Here is a 19007-nt window from a genome sequence, read left to right on the forward strand (position 1 = left end):
CCGATTCAAACCAGTTGCTGGGGCACTCCAGCCCCAGCTCTGGCACGAAACCGGACAAAGGATAGGGGGTGTAACCACCCCCCTTCCTGGTCCCACCCATAGGAGGGACCTAGTGATAGTACAGCCCCCTTTAGGAGAATAAAGGTAGGAGCTGGTCCCATTCCAAGTTAGATTCTCCTGAATTGATTTTACAAGAAGAAACTCTGGACTTCGACGTTCTGCTCCACAGAAGACTGAAGAAATATCCCTTGTGGGCAAGGAGTGTCCACCCTGCACAAGCAGGCACCATCAAGCGTTCCAGCGGTTCACTTTGTCGTCTTCCCGAGTGGATCCAGACTTCAGAGCCCGACGAGACCCGGACTTCCAGACCTCTCCGACCTCTACCTACATCTGCAGCACATCTGAGATCCGTGGGTGTGACGAGACACGCGGGACCGGCCATCTTGAAGAAACTGTACTTCGCTTCCAGCACGACTTCTGAGGTATCCTCGACGAAGTGCTTTGGGGATTGAGAAGCCTCAGCCCCGAGCAGCTCCTGCACAGACGATCAGCCCTGCAGCATCCACGAAATCTACGTGGGGCCCTTTTGCTTGATTGCTGCTCAACGCATTGTCTGGTCACTTGTTGGCTGGCTAGTGACCTCCTAGACGACGATCCTTGAAATCCACACCGCTGGTCTGGTTGCTCCAGACTGGCCCTTGCTTCCCTGCAAAGGAGAAGCACCCCGGACCCTCATGGTCCGCACCAGACGCCGATTCCACTCACCGCGTGGGTTGTCTTTGCCAAGGCCTGTTGACGCCGAATCCGGATCCAACACCACCGACAGCGAGAGCCTGCGAGAGACAGCCCGTGCCTCCATCCTGGTCGTCGAAGACACCTCCTGGTCCACGTGGCTGCAGAGTTAAGCATCCACTTCACCTGATCGCGACAACAGCATCTGGTTCCTTCCTGGTTCCACTCCAGTCACTGGCTAGTGACTTTGAACATTGTCCCCTCTGCTTTCAGGTCTTCAGCTTCCGTGATCCACCCTTGGATCACACCGAACATCTTTCTCCTGGTCACCTGCAGCATCTTTTCTTCCAGGCTCCATAGACTTCAACGCAGAAACCCGACACGACTTTGCACCTATGCACCCGCAGCCTGTGGGTGAGGTAACAAGAGCATTTCGGTGCTCAAGGGTGGATTGACTCTCCTAGTGTCTAGATTCACAGTCGTTTTAGTCGTAACTAGTCAGGATTGTCCGTACTCACCTTTTTCTTGAACTGTACTGTCCATAGACGTTGTTACGCATCTCGCGTGTGAGTTCACACTCTGCACACCATTCCGTGGGCCTCCTATTACTTACCTAAAGTTAGGATAGTGTAGTCCCAGCGATCCTACAGCCTCTGGACAGCTCCATTCCTTCTATCGACTTCCTTATACCACTTGTTTAGTATATGGTTTGTTGCGCCCCTAGGGCAACATTGTAACTCGTGCAACTGAACGTATTTTTCTTAAGAGTCTTGTCATGTGCTTAGCCCTCTGATCTCATAAAGAGTTCAGAGGTGAATGTTAGTTAATAAATATCTTGTTTATTTTCATAACTACCTGTGTGGTGTCCTTTAATTTGGTATTCAAGGGGTTATATGTGGTGAAACAGCTGGCTTCACATGCCAAAAGAGTTTATCCTAAGACTGCTTTGTCCATGCTACCATTAGGATAGCTGGTCCATAAGATTGACTTACAACCAATCACCATAAGGGTTGTTTGGACTGATACAAGGTGATCACTAGAACTAGTGAGCATCATATATCAGGCCAACTTCTCACAGCGTCCACCACTTTGCTGCCTGTACCATCACTGGTGTCACCCCTATTGTATCGTCGAAGGATCCCTCCGCTTGACGCCATTGGAGATCGTTCTGCTCTTGCCATGGTCTCATCCTTAGCCTGCAGCAAGGTACCAGGGGAATACAAGATGACATCATGCCCAGTAAGGATTTGTACCTGCGGACTGATAGAGACTTTCTTTTTACAAAGTCTTGGAAGAGGGACACAATCCCTAGTTGCCTTTCCTCGGAGGGAAACGCCTTGTTGCATTCCGTGTCCAATTTTGCCCCCAGAAATGTGATCACTTTAGCTGGGCGGAGGTTTGATTTTCCCTCGTGGAGAGTCAATCCTAGTTTGGCGAATAAGTCTATGCAGGCCTGTGTTGACGCTCTGGCCTGTACCTTTGATGGTGCCTTGACTAACCAGTCGTCGAGGTAAGGAAATATTTGATGTTTTTGTTTTCTCAACACAGCCGCCCCTGGAGCCAGGCATTTCGTGAACACCCTTAGCGCTGATTTCAAGCCAAATGGCAGTACCTTGAATTGGTAATGTCTTCCGGCTACCCAGAACCAAAGGTACTGTCTATGTACAGGATGTATCGGCACGTGGAAATACGCGTCCTGTAGGTCCAAAGTAGTCATATGATATCCTGGGTTTAATAACGGAAGCATGTCCTGCAGAGAGAGACACCATCCTGAAAGATTGTTTCTTGAGATAGGTGTTTAAGGATCTGAGATCCACAATGGGGCACCACTGGAGCTTGTTTTTCTTGATAAGAAAAAAACGGAAGTAAAACCCCTAGTTTTCCTGGGCTTTCGGTACCGGTTCTATTGCTCCATTTCAGAGCATTGTCCGAATCTCCTGCCTGAGCTGATGCAGATGGTTGGCTTTCTGGTGCATCGGTGGCGTACAAGGGGGCGCTTGAAGAAATTCCAGGGTATGACCGAATTGAACTATTTTGAGGGCCATTGGTCCGTTGTTATTTTCTGCCAATTGTGAAGATAGTGAGGGGAGCATCTGACATTGCCGGAAGATGGAGGTTGTCATTGTGGACGGGTGTTGTCCTTTCCTCTGCCACCCCGTCCTCTTGGAGTTGATTTTGTGTATCCTCCTGATAGACGCTGGCTGTACTGTTGACGGTAAGGCTGCGATGAGGACGGATAAGAAGAATATCTTCCTGTTGTTATCCTCCTCTATACGAGGATTGTCCTCTACCCCTGGAGCCACGAAAAGGGGTTTTCCTGTATTGCAGTGTTCCTAGAGCCTTTGCCGTATCTGTATCCTTTTTGATACTCTGCAAAGTATCATCAACATGCTTTCCAAATAACTCTTCTCCATTGAAAGGGAGGTCTAAAATGTTGTTTTGCACCTCAGGCCTAAATGCTGTTGCTCTCAGCCATCCCTGCCTGCGTAGTACCGCCGCTCCTCCCAGGGATCTAAAAGCTGTGGTCGCTATATCCATAGCGCAGTCTATGACTTCAGCCGAAGTCTTCTCCCCTTCCATGAGAATCTTCTTCGATTCCTGTTTCTCTGGGTCCAGCACCTGGTTGATGTATGGAGACAGGTCACACCACATCTGCCTGTCGTACCGTCCCAAGATAGCGAGGGCATTAGCAGCTCTCACTAACAGAGCCGACATTAAGGAAAACCTTTTTCCCGCATTATCCAAACTTCGTCCCTCTTTGTCTGGAGGTGCTGCAATCGGAGCAGATGGGTTCCTGGATTTCTGTTGTGCCGCCTGTGTAATAACAGAATCCGGATAGGGATGACCCAAAAGGCAAGCAGGAGCATCCATGGTCGCCTTATACTTCTTATCTAGTCTGGCCAGAACCGGCGTTACAGTCGCTGGCGTCTCCATGACCTTTAATCCTTCCTTCCAAATATGGGACACTATAGGCAGGGCTCGCACGGATTTCCGATACGAGTCCTTGAAGTCGTATAAAAAACATTCCGTCTTCTCCTCTGTCATGGTCAGTGCAAATCTCTTAGTGGCCCTTTCCATCAAATTATGAAAACCACAATGTCCTCCGGTGGAGAATCTACCGGTTTCTGTGGAGGGGTAGACGGTGAGGGGGCGATATAGTCATGCCATTCTGCACTTGTGTCCGCAATTTCCCCATCCTCATGATCGTCATCCGAGGAATCCTGGTGTGCCGTCGGTGGTGGAGACCTAGCAGTAGGTTCCGGCACAATCTCTCTCCTCCAAACCGGTGTCCCTGGTACCGATCGTGGACCTGGAGTAACCTCTGGGGCCTGCTAAGCGACTGGAGTCGCTGGGTATCTCTTCCTATATTCTTCCAACATGCCTTGTAGATCCCTCAACAAAGAGGATGGCACACTTGTCATCTCCTCACATTGCTGTTGGCGATATCGGTGCTGTTCCTGGGGTTGTTCCAGATAACCCCCATATTCCTCCTCAGAATCCTCTTTCTGGTACTTGACCTGCAATTGCGAAGGGCTACTGGCAATTCCATACTCGTCATCCTCTTCATCCGAATCTTCCTCTTCCAGCAGGTGACACGGCAACAATGGGGAGACCTTGCTCGGAGATGTAGCCTCTGGTGTTATAGGTTTTTTCCGAGGCACCAACCTTTTTTCTGGTGTTTTTTCCCTCGTCGACGAGCCTGTCGACGAGATTCCCATCGCCGTCGTCGACCAAGTCATCATCGTCGACGCCACCATCGACGTCGTAGTCACCGTCGACGCTGTCTTTGTCAACGGCGTCGACGACGCAGTCGACGCGATCGTCGACGGTGAAATCGTCGGCGCTGTTTTCTCACCAGCTTTAGCATTATCCTTCTTCGGAGGTGTTTTTGTCGTCATCGATGATCCCTTTTTTGTCGACGGTCCCGCCGACGGTGCTGAAACAGTACCCTTCTCCTCAGAAGGCGTAGAAGATGACCTCTTGATGGTAATCTTGATTTTCTGAGGTGATTGTGGTGGATCTGAGGCGGATTTCACAATTTTTACCTCATCAGCAGAACCCTTCTTCCCCTTAGCTGAGACGAAAAAAGGGATTTTGAGGGACTGCGCCCTCAAGACCCTGGAGTGGTCTTTTTTGGGGCCTTCTCAGGTCTTTCCCCTGAGGAATGTGTCTGAGGAGATCTACTTCTCTTCTGAGATCTCTTAGACGCTACAGATTCCTCTTCACTCTCGCTTGAGAGGATCTTCTTTCTGGCCTCAACCTTCTGAAGCCAGATCAGTAGCCTTCCCTCACGATCTCTCAAGGTCTTATTTGAAAAGGTACGACATACCTTACAATCTGCTGCCTTATGGTCTGGATAGAGGCAGTAGATGCAGTCCTTGTGAGGGTCATCTGTATAAAGTATCTTCTTAGAGCAGGTGGAACAAGCTCTAAATAACCATTTCTTCTCTTTCTCAGACATGGTAGATGAACAAACCTCAAATCTAGTCAAAATACTGCAGAATTTGAGCAGAGCTCAAAAGAAACTCCCTAGCACAACGTGCGGTAGAAAAATCTGAGGGGCAGAAGGTTCTCTCAGGAGTGTTCTAGAGGGTGAGGAGCTCTGATTGGTTCAGGGAAAAGTTTGGGCCTTTTTTACATAACAAAGGCTATGGGTTGCAAAAGGGAAATGGGCCTAGGCCTCTTTTCAGTTTGATATATTACTAAGCACTGCTTTTTTATACACCGGAGACTCTCGTCTTGACGACGGGGAATGATTCAGGCATGTGAATCTATGAAAGTTCCAATACTGGAGTAAGTAAGATTTCCCTCCCACCAGAGCCCTGGTGGAGGACCTCCAATAGACGGTCCGCCGGAAAGTGCGCCGGGTCACCCATGCGCAGTATGCAGCTCCTCTGTGGGCGACGGCGGCAAACGAAGGCGGCCGTCCCCGAGGCCAAGCGGGACGGGCAAGGGCCAGATCTGGAAATCAGAAGGAGCCGAAGAATGGGGGACCTGCCACTCTTCTGACGAACACCTCTGCTGAAGCAAGGGCGGGGAGCCGCCCTTCAACGCCGGTAAAAAAGACACCACATGGCGACCAGTCTCTGGGGAGGACGACACCAATATACAGCCTGCCTCCGGAGAAGAAGGAGCGTCCGAAGACGATCCGTGGTACGACCCCCGGGCAGAGCCGTGGAGTCCGCTGCCTTAGGCAGGACTTCGGCACCATCCAGTGTCACCGGACAAGGTTTCTCCAAGTCACCCCACACAGGAGACCAGAGACGGAGCCGAAGCGGCCCCAGGGCGGCGCCGGAACGACGCCGATCTGACCCCCACTGAGGCAGCCACCTGCATGGGGGGACGAGACGGCCCTGGGGAGTGACATGAAGCCCTCCGCCAGCCGCGGCCCAGAATGAGGCAGAGATTGCTCGGCGACCCATGTGGAGGTGCCAGGGACGATTCAACCGCCGACTCGCCCTCCAACGAGGCAGCCACCCATGGGGAGGGGACGAGAGGGGCCCGGTGAAGGACGAGGAGTCAACCCCTGGCCTCTACCCGTAGCGGGACGAGGAGGGTCCACCATGTGGCTCCATAGCGGTGTCACCTCTGCCTTAGATAGGACCACCTTGTCAGAGGACCAAGAGGGGCTCGGGATGTGACCCGAGTCCAGGCGACCTCCCGCGACACCACAGGGACTCGCGCGGGAGTGTGCAGCGAGGCAGAGATGCCATGGCCTGAAGGAGGTGCCCCGGAGGAGCGCCACCCCTACAGCAATACATCCTCCAAGCCTGGACCCGAACCAGACGGCGGCGCGGCCAGAGCCGCCGGCGGCGCCGCTGAGGGTCCTGCGAAGGGCAAGGGATCCGCTGACATCCCAGGAGAGAAAGGAGGAGGAGGAGGAGACACCAGCAAGGCCTGGAATGCCGCCGCTTATGTCTCCATTTGGACTCTCGACGCCCCAACACCGGGAAACAGTGGATAGGACGACAAGCGGGCCGCATCACCCGCAGAGAGTCCACGTCCCCGGCAGGCCGAAAACCAGCCCCCGGGGACAAACTGTGACACTAACCCACCGGGGAGCGACGCTCACGTGACATTGGAGAAGGGAGAGGACGACGACCACGGCCGTATCTGAAGCCATCCGCTGAAGCAGACCGAGGGGAGGATGTCGACCTGGAGAGATGCGCCAACAGAAGTTTCATCTGGCGCTCCTGCCACGACTTCGGCTTCAACTGTTGGCACGCCGCACAATCAGTGGTGCTGTGATCCTCCCCCCAAACACCACATACAAATGAGGTGCGGTCCGTCGCCGACATGAGACGCTCACAAAATGTGCAAGTTTTGAAGCCCGAAGGCATTCACACACTATTCCACCAAAAGGAATGGAGAAAAGGGGCCTTAAATAGGCCCGTAGCAAAGACCGGATCCGAGTTGCATGCGGAAAAGGAAAAAACTGACGTAGGCGCGCCGGGGTGGGTCTTATGTGACTGCGCTGACGTCAAGTATGTGGACGACGCCTGGGCGGAGTCGCGTGATGTTGCCCTGCCCCCGGCACGCAGGGATGCTGCGGCAGAAAAAGTTTCCGGATCCAGTCTCACGCCTGGGGATAATTCTACGTGAAGGAATCTGAAGCTAGTAGTCTCTATCAGATCTCCTTAGCAAATGGAGAAAAAAAACGTATTGACATTTTAAAAGAAGATTTTTTTTACATAATATTTTAAAAGAATAATTTATAGACTACTAAAAATGTTTACGATCTAAACAAAGTCTTATCTTTAAAGCAGAATTATATGTTCAAATTTACCATCTACAGATTCTTGAAACTGGTCTCTGACGTGCTGCAGTTTCTCCAGGGCTCTCATGTTAGGCGCTACTGTTTTAATCAAAATGTTTTCCTTCAATGCTGTTTGATCTTGCAGGTTTGACAGATGGATACTTATCTCTTTATCGGAATCCAAGACCTACGAAAAATTGATAACAAAGTTGAAGTCAGTTGATCTACAGTAACACCCAATATATGGGTCCTCATTATTCTTGAATACAGTGTCAAATGTGTAAACCGTTTTATGACTGCAAATATGTGTGTTGCTCAAATGCTTTTTCTAATGTACAAATATCATTTTAGGAGTCAGTAGAGACTATCGAACTGCCATGCCAGCTCCTCCTTGGACTGAAAACAAGCATCCTGGTACCGGTTTCGGGGTATCATCCTTCACCAGCCAGACTAGCGTGACTCCAGTTGCATGGAGAGCACGGGATCAACTTCTGGTAATATCCGTCTCACTAGGGGTAACAAATGCAAAAAGAACAATCACTGAACAATGTTATATATTGACACCAGTACAGAGATTTGGTACTAAATCTATAGTTGTTTTGCTCACCATGCCATTCCAGCTTGGACCCAGCCATATGCAATTCAGTCTTGACCCTGCTCCCCATGGGAAGAGTCCACCCCGAACTGCCAGTCCAAGTCGTCCCTGGACTGGAAACGAGCAAGCTAGGACCAGTTTTGGGATATAGCCCCATATAAGCCAGGTTAGCTTGACTCCAGTGGCATGGAGAGCACAGGACCCACGTCATGGCATACCTGTCTTCCTTGGATGACAAATGCAAAATGAACAATTGATGGGCTGAATGCTGAACAATGTCAAACATTCACACCCAGACAGAGATCTGGGCCTAAATCCACAGTTTCTTTGCTCACCATGACATTCCAGCTTGGACCCAGCCATATGCAAATCAGTCTTGACCCAGCTCCCCATAGGAACTGTCCAGGCCGAACTGCCAAGCCAGGTTCTCCCTGGCAGTTTGGGCTGGACGATTCCCATGAGGAGCAGGGTCAAGACTGATTTGCATATGGATAGGCCCAAACCGGGGTTGCGTAGTGAGCAAAAGAACCATGGATTTAACCAGGATCTCTTGACTGGGAGTGAATGTTTGATTTATTCAGCATTCCGTCCATCATTTGTTGCTGTAGCATTTTTTGCCATAAGTGGGATAGGAAAGCCCAGACGTGGGTCCCTTGCTCTCCCTTCCACAGGAGTCAAACTAGCCTGGCTGATGAGGGGTGAAACCCTGAAACCGGTCCCAGCATGCTTGTTTCTGGTCAAGGGAGGACCTGGCCTGGCAGTACGGGTGGGACTGATCCCATGGGGAGCAGGGTCAAGACTGATATGCATATGGCAAGGTTTAAACTGGAGTGGCATGGGGAGCAAAAAATGATGGATTTAGTTCCAGATCTCTGTACTGGGTTGAATGTTTGACATTGTTCAACATACTGTTAATCAATTGTTCTTTTTGCATTTCCCAGGAGTTAATCAGAACGAGCATTGTGGTGGCTGCATATCATGTAGTGATCACTACAAGTGAACAGGGCGTGTTTACCTGTGTCTCAGGAGTGAGGCCTACATGCTCACTAACTTAAAGTTCAGCTGCTGTGTGCTTAACTCACCCTGGGCCTACATCGGGTTGATGTGCAGTGCTGCCTGTAAGCTAGGTGGGTCACAACAGGAGGAAGATCGAGAAAGACTCTTCAATACACTTCAAAGGGTGCTCCTTTGATTCAGAGAGAAGTCACTGGGAAGGGGCTTAAGCACATCTAAGGAAGGAGGTGTGGCTGATCACAGAGCAATAAAGAGCAGGGCTGAAACCCTTAAATAACCTTTTGATACATACATAACACTGTGGATGACATCTAGGTGTGAACCTCTAGTCACTCCCATCTCCTGTGATGTGGGGCTTGTCAGATATAGAGTCGCCCCTGCTGTGACAGGAAGATTTCTGGGGGAAGGGCAGACGAGAGGGCACATTAAAATGAAGCAGACCCCCAACATAAAATTCAAAGACTCAACTCTAAATCACATTTGGTGTCTGAAAAAGGACTATGAGAGTGGGAGCTCGAATTTGGCAAATGTCAAGCAGTCAGTTGGGCTGTGCGAGGAGGAGAAGCTCTGCAAGACTTCTGCCTGTGACCAGGACTTGGAGCAAAGGCCTGCTAGTCTGCCAGCTGGGAAAGACAAGACAACCTATCCCTGGAGCTAGGAGCACAAGTGCCCGCCTGCTTGCTGAGAGCAGTGTGTCCTGTGAGGGGAACGAGAGAGTTGGAGGAAGTGAGGTCCCTTGGGGAATCCTGGCAATTGGATCCTTGTAGCAGCGTGTGAGGAGAAAGCTGCTGCACCGATTGGGTCTTTGCCATGTTGCAGAAGTCAGTGACCCCTGTATGCCAGAGGACGTCCATCGTGAAGTGAGCTGTGAACAATGCTGCATTGATAAGGTCACTGCCCATGTGCAGGTTGGAAGTCAATTACCCCACTATGCCAAGTGGGGGACATCCAGAAGATTTCTGCTGTGCCGATCGGGCAATAGCACTTGTACGAAGGAATAACAGTGAGCCTGAATGCCTGGGAGGCCACTGGAACAAGGCAAGGAGTTTGGTCAAGAATGTTGTTGGAAGTAGAAGGCCACTGAGAAACTCTGGGACAGGGTTATGCTCACTTGCCACAGGAAGTGGTCATATAGGAGCGTAGTTGCCCCAGGAGTCAGCAGCCCATTGACCCCTAAACCTAGTATTCAGGGGAGGCTCTGGCACTAGGAAATCAGATCCAGCCAACCAGAAAGATGAAGATGGATGTGAAGAGTCGCAAGAAGCAAAAACAGAAGCCCCATAAACTGACTTGGCGCCAACCCTGCCAGCATGCCTGCTGACTTTAACAACTGCACCAAAAGACAGCTTTTCCTGCAGTTGCTGTGTCTCTAAAGCCTGGGAGAATGGTCAGCAGTTTGTCCAAGAACCAGGAACTTCTGTGGAAAAGCTGAACTGCTCCCCAGCATCCTCCAGGTACTAAAGACTGAGCTGTGAGGCTCAAAGACTGTGAAAACCTAACACTGAAAGCACCACTGCACCCAAGCCTGAGCTGAAGTGGGCCATTGGTGCAAATGTGGTCCCCAGACCCTTCAAACTTGAAGCCCACCTTGGGTTTCTCTGCTGTGTATTTCTTGACACCGCCTGCAGCCTCTGTTTGCAGGCTCCCTCTACTGCGACAGCTCCAGATTACTAAAACCCAATGCCTAAGGACATATCTTGAAGTACTGGGTTTTTCGGAACCCAGCGGTGCCAGGGAGAACACCCAAAGACTTCGAGTTCTACCTGTTTCAGACTACAGAAACACAGAGTCTTCTTGGTGAAGTCAAAGATCGTATTTATTGGCTGCAACCAGTAACAGATATCCTAGAAGTACAACACGGTGTATGTTCTCAGGAGACTGCTCAAAATTACAAAGCCAGCCTTCTCTTTTTATACGAAATAATATGCTTCAGGCAAACATTCCTTATTTTACAGTTGACCATTCACATATTTTCACTACAAAGAAAAAGCAGAGTCATGATGACAAGCCCACATTTCAGTTTGTCCAGTCCATAATCAATTACCCGGCAAGGCCCAGTACTTTCATCAGATATCGAAGGACCCTCAATAAAAACGGGCACCTCCTCCTCGTAAAGCAGGTCATAAAGAAAGAAACAGAGACAGGTGAGTGTGAGATTAGACATAGCTGGTGTGCGATGAAAAGGTTTATGACATGTGTGCTTCGATGCTAATCTCAGTCGGCCACTGGGAAAGGAACTGGCCGAACAGGTTTGGCTTCAGGCAGTGGACTCAGCTCGCCCAGGTCACAGAGGGGTCAGCGAAGGTATACGTGTCCTTCTGACTCGATCTCGGCTTTAGTCATTGTGCCTAGGTGAGGGCAATCACAAAATGGCTGCCGTTTACAAAATGGAACCCGAGGGTTCAGGACGAAAACTCCGATTTCAGGGTGATTTCGTCACCCGAACATGACGAAAATGTTTGTGCATAGTATTCAAACCATTATCGGTCTGCTGATACCAAAATCGTCATGATTCGACGATGTTTATAACACGAGTCCGGAATTTTCAGTACTACAATCTGCATGTGGGGAAGTTAACTAAAGGCGTACCACTATCCCCAAGCCCCCCTGTTGGTGCAGCCTGAATGGCCTCCCAGTCCAAACCAGCAGTCTCTTTTTGGTAGACCAATCCCGAAAGACTAACATTGAGCACCCAACGCTGTATTGCACCACTGGAACCGGCCGCTGCAGCCTGCTGGTGCTGCATTAGACCTTGCCTTATACTCATCTTAAGTCGAGGAGTTTGGTCTCGTAAGTCGCTGTACTCTACCTGTATGTTGTTTTCCCACCCATAGGATAACATTGCAGCCTCTGAAAAACTGCACTAATTTCTATATCTAAACATACTTACCTTGCAGCATTGATGCTGGTGCCTAAATATACATAATTGAGTTTTGTGCATCATTTCTTGATTGTGTGTGTATTCTGCAGATGTGTATGATAAGGCAAAAGCACAGCTTTTTAATGTCAATAGTTTTGAACTGGTTTTTTTTCAACTGTTTTTAGGTGCCACACAGGTAACGTCCAATGTCCCAGGATGTCTACAATATGCAAACACTCGTGTTTCTAGTGAGTCACTAGATCCATCCCGGTAGGCACACCATCTTCCCTCAGAACAAAAAGAGGGTTCCAACACAGTTTTGATGATTTAGTTCTTTAGTGTTTTTATTCTTTACATTTTTTGTTATTCAATCATTATATCTTATTTCATAATTTCTCATTTGCTTTTTATGTATGTAACATTCGACATTGTTAATAATACATCCAATGCATTTCGGGCATTTGTTTCAGCCCTTCATCAGGGAATAACACTAAAACAATAAGAAAAATAAACAATAAGAGAAATAGACATCACATCCACTAAATATCCTGTTGGAATTATTCCATCATGGTCAGTTATTGTGTCTAGTAAACACCAATGATATTTCATTCATTGCCGATATGCAGATACAATATGGTTATATGTGATTGACAGCCTTCACCTATCAACCTTAGTACCTGTGAGTTTAGAAAAACAAGTATGTGGCGACTCGCGCCTAACTCACATGTCTGTTCCTATCTCGTGAGCGTTGGTGTCTGCTACCTATCTCCTGAAGCGGAAGCCGGGAGTGCGAACAGCGCTATTTTTTTAAAAATAACAATTGTATTGTCACTTGAATCTGTGTTTTTAAAACTCACCACGCTGCAAAGCATTCCAGGAAACTTGCTCGCCACTGATCGGCCCGCGCAGCGGACTCTAGCGCTGCCGCGAAGCCTGACCTGAACACTCCTCCCGACGCCATTACCGGCGAGGACAGAGGCCATGCCCCTTTTAGGCCACGCCCACTGACACTGGTATAAATACGCTGATTACAAGCGCCACTACCAGAATCTACCTATCTCCTGAGGCGGAAGCCGGGAGTGCGAACTGCGCTATTTTTTAAAAAATAACAATTGTATTGCCACTTGAATCTGTGTTTTTAAAACTCACCATGCTGCAAAGCATTCCAGAGAACTTGCTCGCCACTGATCGGCCGACGCAGCGGACTCTAGCGCTGCCGGGAAGCATGACCAGAACACTCCTCCCGACGCCATTACCGGCGAGGACAGAGGCCACGCCCTTTTTTAGGCCACGCCGACCCTACTCCACCCCCCTCCACTTGCATAAATCATGTGCATCTGCCGAAAGCGCAGCGGACGAGCGCAGCGGGAGCGCCGTCTGCGCGCCTAAGGCAAGCCAGTCTGCGCCAGACCGAGCCCGGAGCCCAGGACCCCTGCCTCAAGCACAACGTTACCACTGAGGTATACCCAGGAAACCCTCCGTACTCTAAGGGACCCCTCCTCCGTGCCTTGTCGCAGCGTCATCTCCTTAGAGGAGGGACATTCCTGCTGCTCAAACTGCCCATATAGGCTTACTCCACTACTCCCTCCTAAACCACGCTGGCTCAAGATGGCTCTGCTTAATTGCAGATCCCTCCCGAAGCACCAAGCAGAAATTAACATGCTTTTGCAAGAATCTGAGTTCGAGATCCTCTTTCTCACCGAAACTTGGATCAACTCAAACTCAGACCCAGACATCATTCAGTCACTCCCGACAGGCTACCTTATCAAGCACCTGGACAGACCCGCCGGGACTGGAGGTGGGATAGCGATCATCTACCGAGACCACCTGTCTTGCCAGCTTAAGGACAGCCCAATTCAGGACTGTGAAAATGTCAATTTTTCTATCCACCGGCCCCCATCTACAACCCTCTCAGGGATACTAGTTTATCGGCCCCCAGGACAGCAACGACTATTCTGCGACTCCCTTATGGAAACCATCTCCTCCCTTGCCTGTCTGTCTCCTAACTTTACGTTCTTAGGAGACCTGAATCTACATTTCGATGACCTTCTAACAAAAAAGCTGTTGACCTCAAAGAAGACCTAGCATCCCTGAACTTCCACTTGCAAATTAACCAGCCCACTCCCGCCAAGGGCCACCTGTTGGATCCCATATTTACTAACCTCACGACACTAGTCGTGAATAACCCCCTCCCCGTCCCCTGGTTAGACCATTTCTTAATCCCCTTTAAGCTGCAATTCTCGGCTGAGGCACCGGAGAGACCTCTCCCCCAAGCACCTGCCCGCCCGTGGCAACAACTGGACACGGTCTCATGGGCACAAGCACTTGCTTCCACCTTACCAGAACTGTACTCAGACCCCTCTAGAGCAGACGTCCAACTACACGGCTGGATCGACCAATCCCTTGACGCTACCCTTCCAGTCAAACCCATCCCCAGCAAAAAGAGAACACCTAAATCCCCTTGGTTCACCAAAGAACGACGTAATCTTAGGAAAAAGTGCAAAAAGCTCGAGCGCCTTTGGAGAAAGGACTGGGCAACGGAAAGCAAAAACGAGTACAGGTCTGTCATCAAGCACTACAAAACCTGTATAAAAAACACCCAGGCAACCTTCTTCGAGGAAAAAATACTAGCTGCGGCTAACTCTGCCAAAGAAACCTACCGCATCGTACGCCTTCTCACTAAAATCCCAGATCCTTTACCCACACCAGACTCATCGGGCACTAGATGCAACCAGCTAGCGGAGTTCTTTGCAACAAAAATTAATAACATTCTCAACTCCCTCCCATCTCCCAATTCCCCTCAGCTCCTCGTTACTCCCCCTCTGTTCAGAGGCTCCTCGCCTCCAAACATTCTCCCAGGTCACCACAGAGCTATTTCTGTCTACTTTACAATCCGTAAAGAGCGGTGCTCCATCAGACCCAGCTCCTATGAGCAAACTAAAACTGGTCGCCGCCACTGTCGCCCCTCCCTTCACCCACCTCATTAACGCTTCTCTTGCACTAGGCTCTGTTCCTGCCAATTGTAAAAAAGCTACAGTCAGGGCTCTTCTTAAAAAACCCCACCTCGATCCGACGAACCTATCCAACTTCAGACCCATCTCTCTCCTCCCGGCCATCAGCAAAGTGGCCGAGCGAATTGTCAATCACCAACTCTCCCACTTCCTAGAATCCAACAATCTCCTGTGCCAATCCCAGACAGGGTTTAGACCTGGACAGGGAACAGACACCGCACTTCTAGCCGTGGTCGAAGAGGCAAGAACCATCATAGATGCAGGAGGATCAGTGGCAGTGATCCTCCTCGACCTGAGTGCCGCCTTCGACACGGTGGACCATGCCATCCTCATCCACCGACTCAGCTTGGTAGGAGTATCCGGCACCGCCCTGTCCTGGATCAAATCCTTCCTTGAAGGAATAACCTTCCAAGTATCCGAGGGTACAGTCATGTCCAAAGCTCTGCCGTTACAGTGTGGGGTCCCCCAGGGCTCCTCCCTGAGCCCCACACTTTTTAACGTCTACAGGTTCCCTCTAGAGGACATTATAACCCCATTCGGCATAAAAACAGTCATGTATGCCGATGACACCCAACTGGTGGTCTCCATAAACCAATCGAGCAAAAGCCTGGACAACCTGGCAATGTGCCTCGAGAACATCTTCCACTGGATGTGCGAATCACGCCTGAAATGAAACGGAGAAAAATCTGGGTCCTTCTCCTAGGAAACCCACGCAAACTCCCACCATCCCTCTCATGGCCACTCTGCATGGGATCACCTCCCACTCCCAAACCCGAAGTCAAAAGCCTTGGCATCTGGCTGGACCAAGACCTCAACTTCAAAACCCAGGCCAGAAAAACCACTGGCATCTACTTCGGGCTCATTCGAACAGCGCGAAAAATCCTCCACCTGATCCCCTTCCAATCCAGGAAACTGCTGATGCAGAGGTTGGTGAATTCCAGACTGGACTACGGAAACGCCCTTTACCTAGGGGCCCCCGCATCGGTCATTAACAGACTGCAATGCGCCCAGAACGCCGCCGCCAGACTCTTAACCGGGACCAAATCGAGATGATCTGCTAAACCAGCCCTCAAAAGCCTACACTGACTCCCAATCAAAGAAAGGATCACCTTTAAGACCCTATGCATTTCACACAAAATAATGCAAGGCAGAGGCCCTCCGATCCTGAGATCCCTCGTCAAACCCCATCACTCGAACAGACAACTCAGATCGGACTCCCTCTCCCTGGCCAGCGTTCCGAGAATAAAAAAGTCCCATTCCGGGGGGACGATTGTTCTCTTACAACGCCCCTAAACTGTGGAACGCTCTTCCACTTTCCATCCGGGGGGAGAGCACAATCTTCTGACCTTTCGTAGGCTACTAAAAACATGGCTCTTCCCATAATACCTCACTACCTCACCTCCTCTGCCCCCCCCTCCGGAACTATAGGTCGATTTACAGCGCTGGGACGCCCCAGGGTAGCTACGCGCTTTATAAATCCCCATTCAAATTCAAATTCTATACAAGCTAAAAACAAAAATTGCGGACAATCAAACCACATCGCAAGGTCCTATGGTGGCGTTACCTAATTTTAACTAATTGTGTGATTCTCTGCTTTAATATATACTGACCTTACCTGTACAGTCTGTACGACTTCCCGAATTTCTACGGCATCAGTCCGTCTATTTGGAACGCCAACAGCGTCTACCTGAACTGTTTGTTATTCCACCATTTCATTTAAAAAAGTTCCGATCATGTGACTTAATGGAGCTAGACAAAAGACTCTTGTCTCCATATAGTGATTAATATGTCAGTTTATCTTCCCGTATCGCATGATGTGTCATGCGTACAGAAATACAATTTTAGTCAGAGAAAATATTAAAGAAGATTGTAAAGATCTTTGGATAAATCAGTTATGTTATAAAAAGGCTACCAAAGAAAAAAACCATGCTCTAGGATAGATTCGAACCCTCAGGTTTATGTCTTGGAAGGCATCAAATATCGTGTAGGTTAGTGTGTGGAGCTAATGGAAAAGTGTATGTTATCTGGCAAAATTCATACAGGTATTTGCAAATTATAATAAAACAATCACAAATCGTATGTGAAGTGAAATAAATATATCGCAATTACTACTGTATTGGTCATGGAACATTTCAAAGGAGTTCATAGGTAACATGACAGTTCAATCCGTCATTAAGGCCATTTGGTTTCTGTGAAGCCAATTTTTGAATCCAGTGATTCTCTCTTTTTAGGAGATGCTTAGAATTGTCTCTTCCTTCCACTTTCTCAACAGTTTCTAATACTGTAAATTTCAGTTGAGATATATTATGTTTCTCTTCCATGAAGTGAACAGCAATTGAAGATTTCATATTTTTAGTCCGTATGTTAGATTTGTGCTCAGTGAGTCTAATTTTTATGCGTCTTTCAGTTTTCCCAATGTATAATTTTCCACAGGGACATTTTAGTGCATAAATGACATTGGCTGTGTCACAGGTAGCATTTTAGTTTTATTTCAAATCCTTTCATTGGATGGTTAATCTTATTGCCCTTAATTATCCTGTTGCAGTTCCCACAGTTAAGGCAAGCTTTAGTTCCTTTGAATTTTTCCGTATTGCGTGGTTTGTATTGTAACATTTCTCCTAAGTTGCGTGCTCATGTATACGCAAATAATGGCGGGTCTGCAAATGCTTTGATAAAATCTGTTTCTAGATTTAGTATATTCCAATGTTTTGAAATAATTTTCCTAAATTTAGTGCTGGCTGTGGAAAATTTAGGGACTACTACCATCCTGGTTTGGTCCTTTTTGTTTGTGGTTTTTAGTAGATCTTGTCTTTTAATGTATCTTCTTTTTTCCGTGACTCGTCAATTATATTTTCAGAGTAACCTCTTCTCTTGAATCTTGTGGGCATTTTGTTTAGTCTCATTTGCATTTTCTTTTTTTCTGACACTATTCGTTTTACTCTTGCCATTTGAGAAAAAGGGAGATGTTTTTTCAAGTTGGGTTCGTGAAAACTGGAAAAATGTAACATGTTATTTCTATCCGTATTTTTAATGTGCAAGTCTGTTTCAAAACCTTTGTTGGTAATTGATACTTTTACATCTAAAAAGGTGACTGATGTCTTTGAGATGTCCCATGTGAGCTGTATGCGGTCATCTATGTTGTTGAATTCAGTTAGAGCAGTTTGTAGTTCTTCTTGAGAGCTTTTCCATACGATGAATATATCGTCTATATATCTGATTAGCAATTTGAGGTTGTCTTTCCTTTTTGTTTTGGTAAAAATATGAGTTTCTTCATAGTCCTGCATAAAAAAGTTTGCATAAACCGGTGCTGCTGAATTGCCCATCGCCATTCCTACCAGTTGTTGATACCACGTTTCTTTGTATGGAAAATAACTTTGATATAGTGTGAATATCATTAGTTCCATTAAAAACGTTTGAAATTGAAGCTCCAAATCAGTATTCAGAAGGGCTTTTTCTACTGCTTCTAAGCCTAGAGAGTGGGGTATTGAAGTATAAAGAGAACAAACATCTGCAGTACATAGTATCAGGTTCTCATTTGGTTCGATAGTTATATCCTCCAATTTGAGCAAAAAGTCAGTAGTGTCCTTCACATAAGTTCTCATGTTTTTAACTGTTGCCTGTAAATATTTGTATAACAGTTGGCCGATAGGTTCTGCAGATGTCTAACACTTCTCTCGGATAAGCCTAGGGCTGCTCTCCCACACCACCCGAATGAAGAGCACCTTGGGATTGCCAGAGCAAGGCCTTGCCCACTCACAAGGTTCTAGGCTCTTTGCACAGCACACCTCTTTTTAGTTTACTAGATAAAGAGCTAGCTTTGTATAATGGTGGTGCAGTGGTATGATACCAGGCTTGACATGCTGTACCACATGATTAATAAGTGATTCCACTAAGGAATACAAAATTGTCTTTTAGTTAAAAGCCTTATTTTGAAATGTTTTCTAAATTATTTAGACTAACTGTTAGGGCCTTGCACTAAGTTCCCCAATGCAAAACTGTTTAGAATTTAAAAAAAGAGTACTACTATCTAGGCTCAAA

The 19007-nt window shown here is 48.2% G+C and overlaps 1 protein-coding gene across 1 annotated transcript in view; it reads right to left on the bottom strand.

The window, feature by feature from the left end:
* Window positions 1–19007, bottom strand: part of SMC1B (structural maintenance of chromosomes 1B) — a 2420665-nt gene that overhangs the window by 318857 nt on the left and 2082801 nt on the right. The window contains exon 20 of the mRNA XM_086952745.1: window positions 7520–7676. Coding sequence (XP_086808871.1) covers window positions 7520–7676 — 157 coding nt within the window. The remainder of the gene's footprint in view (window positions 1–7519; window positions 7677–19007) is intronic.

Source organism: Lissotriton vulgaris, chromosome 1_2 (genome assembly GCF_964263255.1).
Source record: "Lissotriton vulgaris chromosome 1_2, aLisVul1.2, whole genome shotgun sequence".
NCBI classification, from domain to species: domain Eukaryota; kingdom Metazoa; phylum Chordata; class Amphibia; order Caudata; family Salamandridae; genus Lissotriton; species Lissotriton vulgaris.